At 40.5% G+C, this 12,554-nt stretch overlaps 1 protein-coding gene across 1 annotated transcript in view; it reads right to left on the bottom strand.

The window, feature by feature from the left end:
• The window catches only part of LRRC8C (leucine rich repeat containing 8 VRAC subunit C), an 82,331-nt gene that overhangs the window by 24,137 nt on the left and 45,640 nt on the right, over window positions 1-12,554 (bottom strand). Inside the window, exon 2 of the mRNA XM_043575529.1 lies at window positions 11,771-11,912. Within this exon, the coding sequence (XP_043431464.1) occupies window positions 11,771-11,908 (138 nt within the window). The 5' untranslated portion in view covers window positions 11,909-11,912. The remainder of the gene's footprint in view (window positions 1-11,770; window positions 11,913-12,554) is intronic.

The raw sequence follows: 12,554 nt of genomic DNA, 5'->3' as shown, positions 1-12,554 counted from the left end.
CCAGGAATATAATTTAAATCATCCTATATAGAATGTAGACAAACTTGATTTCCCCAGGTAGACTTAACTGTTTTTCCTGCTTTGTAGTCATTGCAATAACTGGTCGTTGAAATATGACCATATAGCATGCACGCATACACACACACGCACATGCACACACACTGCAGCAATTATCTTGCGTTTTAGAAGGATGTATGTGAATGTTTATCTTTGCAACAGTTTAAACACCTTCAGAGTCAAGAGCAAGTTTTGTGTTGTCAGAACTTAGCATGTAACACAGCATAGCAAACAAAACGGTATAATGAAAGTCTGTTATTTTGCTTCTTCAACTATTCCTTAAGGAGAGGGAGCCTTAATTATTTTGTATCCCCCATAGTACCTAACACAGTCCCGGGCACCTAGTCAACAGCCAGTACTGATTTACTTGCAGTTTCATGGCAAAAATTTCATTGAACAAAACACTTCTCCCTATCACCACATATACTCAAATAGGAACTAGGTATTAATCTGTCAAGGATGTTATAGAAGAGATTTCTATATTGGATGGGAACTTGTATTAACTCACCTCTAAATTCTCCTCTAATTCTGAAATTCTATTTTTATTTTTTAGAGAAACTTAATTAGTGCGGGACTACAAACTTCAAAGAACAGAATAAACCGATATCATGGAAGTATCACCGTTACTCAAGAACCAGTAAATGTTAATTTTTAAAACCCCCTGAAAGACTAACGTATACTAAAGAGTTAATGAATATAAAAAAACCCCTCAAAAGTCCATTTGAAAACTGGTTGTTTAGAATGAAGAAACCATTTTCCCACAAAACAACATGGAGGTTTTTAGACTCTTAGGGAAGCTCATAAAATCCAATCCCTGGGTAGAAGGTCAAGTATTAATATTGCTTTGGAACTTAATCACTGCTCATAATATGGTTTATTTTGGGATGCTGGCAGTATACTTCTCTGTACAACATCTGAATAAATGGGCAATTGTCTAGATAAGAAAAACCTGGTTTTCACCATGACAGTCAACTACAATTGTATTAAAAAACCACCACACATGCCAAACATAACAAATTTTCAGTCTGTAAAATATACTCATTGGTCTCACTGGATTGACTCTATAACTTGCTCTGCTGAGGTGCCTCAATTTCTGTAAATTTCTTTGCTCTAACAGCATGCTATTTTTTTGTATACAAATTTTGGCTCTAGTTTTCTAACACATGAAGCCACATAACCACCTATAAGTCAGGGTGTGTTGATCTCTTTCTAGTCCATTATTGCAAAACATCCTCAAAGGACTTTTTCCCCCCAAGTTTGTTGCTCAGACACAGAGCCAGTCTTACTTCTTTGTCACTGGGTTTATGCTAATTATTCTAAGGATGGTGCTCCCCCAGTCTTATGCAGTTCTAGAAGGTCGTGGTTACTCTCTGATATTACTAAAGGAAAATTATTTGCTACTGGCTTCTTTTTCTACTTTTGGGGGAAGATCTGATTTTTATCACCTCCTTATTAATTACCCCACACAAAACTTTCCTCTGTCAGTTTTTGGTTCAGTTTTAAATTGCAAGTTCATATAATTGTTTTTATTATTATGACAGTCACTGAATCCTTAGAGCTGCTGAAGCATATTAATGCATCCACTCAACACATTTCTTGAGTGTATGTCAAGTCTAAGACATGCAGGTGGGCAGCACAAAGATGAATTAGACACGCACCCTGCCTTTTAGCAACTTGAAGTCTTTTAGACTTGAAGTAGGCGTGATGAGATATGCTCTTGACATTTTCTGCCACACACTGTGGCTGAAGTGTCAACAAAGGGTCATGCTAATTGCTTTAGCAGTTCATAAGGTCCTAGGTTCCAAATGCTGTAGGATTAAATTCTTTGTCTTACGTCTGATGTCGGAGTCGACTTAAATCTGGAAGCGTCAACCTAAGACATGCTATTTGCAGGAGCACAGTGCTCCAAGGCATTAGTGGTAATGCTCACTTTAGGTTAATAGTGATGTCAAGCCTTATAAAGAGGATCCAAGCAAGAAAAACTGCAAGAGACCATACTCCCTGTTCTCTCTCTGTACCTGGAACACTGTCCTCCTCTGTTTCCTGTCTGGCATTTTCTTCCTCTAGATACCTACACACCTCCTTCTTTCAGTTCCTTTAATTCTGCTCAAATGGCACCTTTTCAGAGAGAACTTCCTTGACCACCCTATTTAGAGTAGGACACTTGTCACTCTCCTAACATGGCTTTACTTTTCACAATTCACTTATATCTAATGTTGCACTTTACATTTTTCATTTTTTTTGCCAGGGACTTGTCATGTTTTATCACCACCTAACCTCACTGCTTGGCACTATTTATTATATGTAGAGAACAAAGGAACATTGTTTGCATGACACATGGACTCTTGAGCCATTCACTTTCTGGAAGGGCATCTCTAAGAAGAGAAAACTCACTACTTTGCATGACATTTTCAGAAAGTTCTTGACTTTTTGAGAGTCTGAGTTTGTACTCAGCCCAAATCTTCTTTCCTAAAACTTCTGCTATTGGTTCTATTTGGTGTTCTAGGACACATGGAATGGTTTAAGCCATTTCAACTTTCCACAAGGCAGCCCTTCAGGTGTCTGCTGTCTATTCTCATGTTCCCTTCAATCTTCTCAACTTTAGGCTAAGTGTACTTCCATCAGGCCTCAGACAGGGGCCGTGGGTTCCTCTCTTGTACTGGTCACAGTCTCTGAAGTTAAGGTGTGAAACACCCACAAATGAGTATAGTATCTTTGTGATTCAAAGGTCTCAGCTCCTTCCCACGGCTGTTGGATGCTCACTGTACCTTAGCACATGGCAAAACATGTCTCATCTACTCTTCCTTGCTCACTCACCCCTTCATTCCGCAGGATGGCTTCTGGTGAGCACTCACACCTGCCTGTTACTGCTCTCGGTCATGGGGATATAGGATAAATCTGACAGATGAGGCATGGTCTTATGGAATTTATGTTACTAGGAATTTATGTTACTAGATTTTTGCTTTTGAAACAAAAGGATGATAAATCTTAGAGTTAGTGATTCTTCTATTTGTAAAACTTGGAGTTAAGAAATTTCCAGCTTATGAAATCCAATAGAAATATTTGTACAGAGATTTAGAAGTTTATAACTGAAAGAAAGAAAAAGGATGAGATTTAAATGGAGCACCTGACTCATATTCTATAAAGAACATTTGAATAAATTAGTTTATATAGTTGGGGTGGGCTGAATGTGTGTGTGCGCGCGTGTATGCATGTGTGTGTGTGTGTGTGTGTGTGTGTGTGTGTGTGTGTTAGGGAGAGGGGAACCTCAAGGGCAGAGGCTTGAATTACCCATATTCTTCAGTGCACAGTATATTATCAGTTCACTCAAAGCCCCTTTCTTCCTCCCTCCTCTCTCCCCTCCTCTTCCCCCTCCATCTCTTTCTTTATTCCCCTGTGCCATTCTAGCCCCCCCCCCCCCAATGAGCACTTGTCATATAAATTTTGTATAAGTTTATCAAATTTCTCAAAAAATCAAGCTGGAATTTTATTAATATTGCTTTTATTTCATAAAATAATTCATGGGGACTGGACCTCTTTGTAATATCAATTCTGTGCTAAGGGCACATAATATCTTCCCCTTAATTAAAATTGTCTCTTATGTCATTTACTAGACATTTTAAAGTTTTCTGTGAAGTTCCTGTGTATCCTTTGTTAGCTTAATTCCTACATACATGATAGGTTTGGTGCTATTTTGAATGGTATCTTATTTTTTTGTTAAATCTTCTAGTTGGGAGTGTTTTATTACATATTTTAAAAAGTGAGCACAAAACAATAATACTGGGTAAATTTTTTTAACTATACAAAGGCTAAATGTTCCCAAACAACAGAAATTTTAAATATAACAAAAATGTAAGAGTTTATAGAGAAAACATTACCACAGAGGGAGAAGACACAGCAAGCACTCTTTATATTAAACAGAAGACTCCAGATATAAACTAGAAATTTCCTAGCCTTACAATTAAAATGCAGTCCCAGTGCTAGCCAAATCTTTTGATCTCAGGGCCCCTGTGTGGCTGAGATGACCCACATGTCATCAGTGTGGTGTCCTCAGTGAAATGGAAGAAGGGGACTTGAAGAGGAACCAAGTGAGGGCAGGGGAGGGCTAGTCGGTGTTTGGTTGGGAGGATTAGAGGACTGGGGAGGGTCTCCAAGTTCAGGACCCTGATTAGAAATACAAGATCATGCCCTCCATATCAGAGCACACCTACTCAACAGAGACCTTTAAACATAGGTCTTGGTGAATTACAATCCAGGCTCAACAACAGAGACTAAATCTCCTTTGCTTCTTATAGGAAGAAAAAAAAAAACCCACAAAAAATCCTAAAGCCTATCAGTGCTGTGCTATTGAGGGGAAAGGTGTATTATTAAACAATCAATAGGCAACACGATCATAACAATCAATAATAGTGAGATAAAGGGAAATGTTCCTCCTTCACTGACTGGCATTGGACGGCATTAGACGACCTAAGAAAAGCATTTAGATTCATACCCCATGTTAAACCCAAGAGGATGAGGTGAAAGGCACTCATATATTATTCTGGTGGCCAGGGATTCACTGCATATTCAGTTGTCAAGGTGAAAGATGACAAGAGTCATGTTCTAGGGAAGATCAAAAGTATCAGTCTGAATAAACCACCATAACAAGGAAGTCCTAACTAAGACATATTTTTGTTACTTAGATGTAACAGGGACTTTGAAATAGTGCTTCTCTTACAGGACCCACCACCATCTTACAGAGATGGGAAAGGGTGCCCTTTAAAATTATTTTTTCCACCAAATGATTTCTGTTTATATTCCCCAAAGACTCAGAGCAGAATGATGACATGAGGGTACACAGAAACTTCATAAAACATGATCTTAGATGAGGGTTTCATTTCGAGCCTACCCATTAGTGCCATCTGCTCTTTCACCAGGACTCTGAATTTCACCAAACACAACAGGCTAAGTAAGAATTTCTGAGTCTCCATTTTTAAATTCAAATTTGACAAAAGAAAAAGATCAACTAGAAATCCAGACAGTATGGGACAGAGAATGGGGGAAGGAGACAGAAGCCAGAACTCAGGGCACATTATCAAAGTGAACTCTTTTGAAATCATTCTGGAGTCTACAATTTTTACCACCTGTACTTTCCTGGGAACTGCCTGTAAGCATTTTCACCTGAAGGCCATTGTCGTGCACTTGACACGGACGGCTGTAACTCAGAGAGGTGGAACTTACCTTCAATATGTACCAAAAAATCAAGGTGGGACTCAATTCCCACCAATAAGCCAGATGTCCCAAACTCTTCTCCAGTGTAACTCTGCTGGCCGGACTGCTCCTGGGGATTGGGTTAAGTCCCCGAGGATTTTTTGGTAGGTGCTTTCAAGTCATTGAAATCATTCTCTTGGCTTTTTTTTCTTTCCTAATTCAGAAAGCAGGAAATGTCTTTCTTGTGTAACAGTCACAAAGCAGTCCCCTTGGGCTTCCAGGGGGCTTGTTTCTTCCAGTTCCTGTTTCTGGTTTCTAACTACTAACTCTATATTTGGAACAGCCTGCCTGGGGGCTGTTTTGGATTTGGTCATAATAAGATAACCTGGAGTCACTGAGCAGAGATCTAAAGCAATCTTATTTTTCCAGGAAGCAATGTGTTGACCTTTCAGGATTTGTTCCATTTTATTGAGTGTGTTGAGTTTTTGAATAGTGTTGTTTATAGCAAAAAGTTGGGTGTTTACACTACTGGTCCTTAAGGGTGTATGACTATACAGGAATAGGATATGCACAGTCTCCCGGTTCACAATGAGTTTACATTTGCTTCTTATGTGGACGGACGTAATCTAAGGAATGCTCTTTATACATTCTCTTATTCCATGGCAGCCTTGAAAATAGCTACTTGCTTGGAAATGGACAAATATTTGTCAGAAGAGTAAGACCAGAGTGTTGACGACAATCCTTTTACATCAGAGCAAAAAAGAATGAACACTGATAACAACTTATTGATAGATGACAACTTCTTCCTTTCCCCAGTAGTTTCAAAATGCATAGTGTTAAACCTATATGAACACAATATTATAGGAATAAACAGATAATCAACTTGCCACTGGACAAAGCCATTTGAAGAGTCAAAGAGACTCTTACCACCACTGAGCACTCTTGTAACCCTACCTTTGATTTTTTGCTTTGTCATGTTTTTGAACCATAAGAGTAACTTGTTTTGTAAATAAGATCGGAAAAAATTATCACACTTTCATTTTACAAAGGGAAACCCAAGGCATAAAAACACATTTTATGATAAGATTTTATGATTATTTAAATTATTGCCTTGGGAACGGGAAGGGAATTTGAGCTTCACAGAGAACCTTTTGTTTATGAAGTTATCAGTCATCAAGTCAATTTCAGAGGATTATGATATCAGAACTAAAATAAGAGTGCAAATTCTCCCCCTAAAGAATATTACTTTCATGTGTAATATGGATATATGAGATGGTTTTACTTTAAGTAATTTATACCATATTTTATTTCTTGTTTCTTTAATGTTTACTATAGGTTAAAAGTTATTCTTTCTTATAGTAGGTGTACAGTGAATCATCTTTGAGAAAATCTAAGATGTAATTCAGGAAATTCCTTCTTTTTCTAACTTTCTATTTTCCCTTTTGGTCATTTTGCCCTTGTTTTTATTCTTAAGATCCTGTGTCACAATCCAAAATTTGGCCATATGATCTGTGCAGTTGTAATGCTTCCATACTATTCCAGAGCAGTGTGCACAGCGTTCATGAAAAGACCCATTCTGGAGAATCAACAGCAGATTGGAAAATCCACTGTATCCCTCTTGGCTTTGGGACAAGTCACCTAACCTTTCAGATAAAAATTCTCATCTGAAAAATGGGACTAATTTACTTTTACAGTTTCATTCTGGGAGCTAAAATACATGCAGATTCTAGAACAGGTTCCCTTATCAGGGTTACTCAATGCAGATGCGATTAGCATTGGAGATAAGACAATTCCTCTGCTATGCAGGAATGTCCCACCCACCATGAGACGCCCTCTGTAACGCCATTGATACTCATCAATGAGGGCTTTGTGAAATGATCACACTAAATCTTTTGTTTGTGCTGATTTTTCCTTCCACTCCTTTAAATATATATATATACACACATATATATATACATATATATGTATATACATGTATATACACACATATATATACACATACACACACATATATATGTGTATATATATATTAATACACATATATATACACATATATATACACACATATATACATATGTATATATGTGTGTATATATACATATATATATTAGTTTTGTATATTTATTCATTGAGACTGAGTTCAATTTTCATTTCCTCAAGTTCCTAACTTCCAGCAGCTGAGATGACACCATATTTAATGCTCTTGAAGTCTATCACCATTGAGGTGCTTACATGCTGAGTGGCATTGCTTATGGATTTCTATGGTCTTTTGACTACTAGCAATCTGAGGTCAGGGGCTGTATTATATTTCTCTTTCAGTGTCTAGCACTCTACACAATGCCTGACATATTGTGGGTACTTGGGGATGTTGTTGAATCAAATGGTCCACCTCCTACGAATTCTGAGACTGGTAACCTTCATATTCTGACACAATCTTCCTTTGAGGCATTTCACATTGTTTACAGCCTTGACTTCTCAGACTATACTTCCCATATCTAGATAACTAGGGTCCGTTTTCTTCTAAAGACTATGAGAATGAAACAGGCCTGTGTGTGAAGGGACCAGGTTAGGTCAGTATCTGATACGCGGTGATGCTGGGTGGGGTGCTAGGTGGGGAGTTCCAAGAGCTACAGCACAGCAGAAAGATGCAACAGGGCTGTGCTCCAGGAACAGAATTCTGACCATGACACAGGAACAGGTGCTCCAGTTGTGCTTGAACTCACTTGTCCCTTCTGAACTTGCTATGGGTGCACTTCTTAAAGGATGTTCACTGTAGATATTTTCATCGGTTCTTGCTCGTTTTCATTTTGTTCCAGGTTAACTACTAGTTTTTATGGATAGTCTGTGTGGTTTCTCTTTTCTGCATTTCATCCTGCCATGGGATATGCCAACAAGAGAAACGATTCCAGGCCCTGCCATGGTAATAAAGTAAAACAGGCACAGAGTCCTCCTGCTGATCTATGTCACCTCCCTCTGTGACTTCCCAAACTGGCCATTCTAAATATTTGCCTTTCTCCTCAAGGACCCTACTCCAGGCCTCCTTTCTTGCCACATCCTATGGCCTCCCACACCCTCACAAGCTCTCTCCAGATGTGTTGCTTTCTACCTCACAGAAGCTATTAGGTGCAAACTCTCATCTTTCTGTGCCTCGCCCCTGCCCCTCCAACCAAATGCATCTGTAGCCATCATTCCCATTGTGGTGGAAGATGCCCCCTCCCCCCAAATCAAGGGTTGTCCTGCCACTGGATCCTGGATCCATCACCTCCTCCTCTGTGAAGACGACCATCCTTCACTTACCCTGAGCTCCTTCCTGAGTCTTCTATCCAACTTCTGACTTAAGAGGTCTACTTGGATATCTAACATATAACTCAAACTTATGCTCAAAAACAAGCTTTTTCCAGTTGTTCAGGCCTAAAAATTTTAGTCATGATTTTTTTTCCCTCATACATCACATTCAATGTTTCAGCAAATCTTACAGCTTTTCCTTAAAAATATGTCCAGAACCACTGCTTCAATCCTGGTGCAAGCCATCTGATTCATGTCTTGCCTGGATTTTATTGCACTAGCCTTCTTCTTCTTCTTTTTAATGATTTTTAAAATTTAATTAATTAATTAATTAATTATTTATTTATTATTTTTTAGAGAGAGAGCATGTGAGTGAGGGAGAGGGGCAGAGGGAGAGAGAGAATTGTTTTTCAATGTTTATTTATTTTTGAGAGAGAGAGAGGTAGAGAGGGATGGGCAGAGAGAGATGGAGACACAGAATCCAAAGCAGGCTCAGGCTCTGAGCTGTCAGCATGGAGCCTGATGTGAAGCTCGAACTCATGAACAGTGAGATCACGACCTGAGCTGCAGTCCAAGGCTCAACTGACTGAGCCACCACGTGCCCAAGAGAGAGAATCCTAAGCAGGTTCCACACACAGTGCAGAGCCTGACATAGGGCTCAATCAGATGACCCTTGGCTCATGACCAGAGCCGAAATCAAGAGTTGGAGGTTTAAATGACTGAGCCACCCAGGTGCCCCTGCACTAGCCTTCTGAAATTAGCCTTCTAAACCTCCCTGCTTCTGTCCTTGCCCCCTCTACTGTATTCTTCACAACTAGAGTGGTCTTGTTGAAATACAAGTTAGATAATGACACTCCTCTGCCTGAACCTCAAAACATGTTCCATCTCGCTCAGAGCAAGGCCCAAACCTTTACAGGGACCTACAAAGCCCTGTGTGATCTGCAACTATTGCCTCTCAGGCCTTATTCTTCTACTCTGTGCCTAGCTCACTCTGCTCTAGCCCACTGGCCTGGCTTTCTTCAGCATGCCAGGGACATCCCTGCTTCAGGCTTATAACATCACCAGGGGTCCTTCTAGGTTTATCTCAACATTCGGACTTTAAGATTATCCTAACACTCATGTGGTACCAGAATCACTTAGAAAGATCCAGGATTAAAGTCACAGCTTGCCAGCAATGTGGCATCAGGCTTTCTACCGTGGAGGAACCTTCTTAACTGTCTGTGTGGAATCCACACCCTGCCTGCAGGACCTCGTCTCTCCCCAGGCCCCTCCTCTCCGGATCATCTCAGGCACAAGGAAAAGAGATCCACTGGACATGGGGGTCTGCATTTACCCTGGCTTAAAAGGCTTATTATGCTCCAAAGAGACTAATCTCTGGTGTAACTCAATAGATACACTTTCTGTGTGTCAAGGGACATGCCCTGTTATAGGTGTCACCACAATCACAGAAGTCCGGTGGTGTGGCTTCCTACCAAGCATTTATCATTCTTCCAGTCCAGATGCAGTTGACCAAACAGTAGTCATTTATATCACAAGCAACGTTGCCTAGTAACACAGCTAACATTCTACTTTTATCAGGTCTCCAGGGAAACAGAGCTAGAAAGCTGAAGAAGTCAAATGTCAAGTTCTCCTGGAGAAGGGCAAGGAGTCTGTGAACACTCTGTCCATGTGTCTTTTGCTTTTGTTGTTCCCTCTGCCGGGGACGCTCTTCCCTGGACATTCGCGTGGTCTGCTCCCACACTTCCTTCATCAGAAGTCACCTTCCCAGTGAAGGCTTCCTACATAAGAATTGCAACTCCTAATATCACCTGCTGACACCATCCACGTATGCTGTATTTTCTTTTTCATTGTCCTTATTACCTTCTAATATATATAATTTATGAGCTGGTTTTGCTTATTTTGTTTTCCCATAGAATTTAAAGTCTATATGGCTGGGGTATTTGTCTTTTTTCTCCTGCACTGATAATTCTTAGCACCTAGGACAGTGCCTGGAACACAGTAGGTTCTTCAACAACTACTTGTTTTATTTATAAATGAATGTATGTCTTTTCTGTCTTTCAAATTCTGAATTTTCACTGGTATCCTTTTTTGGGGGGTAGAGAGAGGCCAAATGTTTTCGGCCTACAAATACAAAGGGGCATGGTGTTTAACACACAGGCCAAACTGCCTGGGTCTCAGTAAAGGTTTTGCCACTCACCTTGGAGATTTCCCTAATCTCTCAGTGCCTTTGTTGTCTCTCTGTAAGTGGGGATAATAATAGCACCGATATCTCACTGTTGCCATGAGGATGAAACGAGTTAAAATATGTGTCAAGTATTCAGAAGAGTACCTGTCACTTAGGAAGCATTATGTGTTAACCATTATTAAAATCAAATTTTAAAAGGCCTTTGTTTCCACTCTGCACCACTTCTAGATATTTCCCTTTCTTCCAAGTTTTTCTTCCTCTCAGCTGATCGACCTGAAAGTCACACCTACGCCAGTCTTTAATTTCCATTCACTTTTCCAACCACTCAAACTATGATTTCGAATGACCCAGGTGCTACTTGTTTCTCCTTAGTCCGTGAGTGAGTTGTATGCCTGCCATCGTTGACCACATGTGTCTTTCCACTCTCTCCTGGGTTCCACCTCTCCATACGGCTGCCCCTTCTCAGTCTCCTTCAGAGGCACCCCTTTTTCCTTTGCTCACACGTTGGTATTCCTGACGTCATCTCTCTCTCCACATTCTCCCTGGTGACTCCATTCACAGGCATGGCTTCAACTGTCACGCTGATGACACCCAGTGAGTGCCAGCCCTACTGACAGTTTCCCAAAGGTGTCATGTTCTTCCTCACACCCATGACTTCAAGCTTTCTGTCTCCTTCCTGGCATCTTTTTCTACCCCTGGCTCTGTCTCCCTTAATACAGTTGGTTCTCCAAGTTTTAATACAACCATCACCTTTTCTCTTATTCCCAAGCCACGGGCCCCTCCTCTGCACTCTCTTAGTGCTTTATGGATGCCCCTATCATAGTAGAACACTTGATGGCCAGTTTATTTAGTTTTATACAAATATATATACATATATGAAAGTGCAGTGAATATGTTTTGGGCTCCCTTCCATGACTACAAACACCATACACAAGTAGAGCAGGACAACTAGTATTTACATGGCTGAAAATCATACCACCAGCTCTTTTTAAAGGTTTCAACAGCTCAGTGTCTTGCTCTGGCTCCCATTTTGATGTGAGTCTAGGCACCTACCTGCAGAGTACATCCGAACACACCGATCATCAGCATAGCTACTGAAAGGTAGTCGGTAAACACATCCCACCATGGTTTCAGCACACGGAAGGCAGGCTGCTGCTCAGAGAACTGCCGGAATTCTGTCACCGGAATCATGTTTCTGAGAAAGGAAAGGCTGTGAATTAATTTCTCTTCATGTACAACACACCGCATTAACAGCATTTGATGTGCTGCTTCAACCCATGAGAAGCAGTGACCTGAATTAGTCCAGGAGTTGTCAAGGCACCTTGGTGTTTTATGAAACCATTGAATAACGCCACTGGTAGAGGAAATAAGCCCCACACGGAAATGGCAAATACTTGACTATTATCCCATAAGTGGGTTGCCTTTGGCTCCGCATGACCAGAAAGACCATGGCCAGAGCAGACCATTATTTCCTGGACCTTCCCTTCCCCTAAACAAAACATGAAGATGCCAGACAGAACAGAGCCCAGCCTTTGAAACGCTTCTGTTATTTATCTTAGCATCCTGGGTTGCTGCTTTAAACTATTTTAAATGTAATCTCAGCATTGGTTTGTGTTAATTATTTACTAGTCTCTATTTGTAAAGCATTTACTTGCCCCCTGGGAAGGCAGACTGCTTTGCCACCTGGCCCTGGTCTTGTAAGATGGAAGGACCTCATTGGTTGTGGTTGTGGTTCTGGTAGGGGGAGGGGATGGTTTGCAAAGGACTTCACTTTTTCTTGCTTCCCATTTTTTGTCCCCGTGCTTTGTAAAACATTCCTTTCTTTTCTTTTTCTTTT

Source organism: Prionailurus bengalensis, chromosome C1, assembly GCF_016509475.1.
Source record: "Prionailurus bengalensis isolate Pbe53 chromosome C1, Fcat_Pben_1.1_paternal_pri, whole genome shotgun sequence".
Lineage (NCBI taxonomy): Eukaryota > Metazoa > Chordata > Mammalia > Carnivora > Felidae > Prionailurus > Prionailurus bengalensis.
Note: the sequence above shows the minus strand (reverse complement) of the source record. Positions and strands in the feature narration are given on the sequence as shown.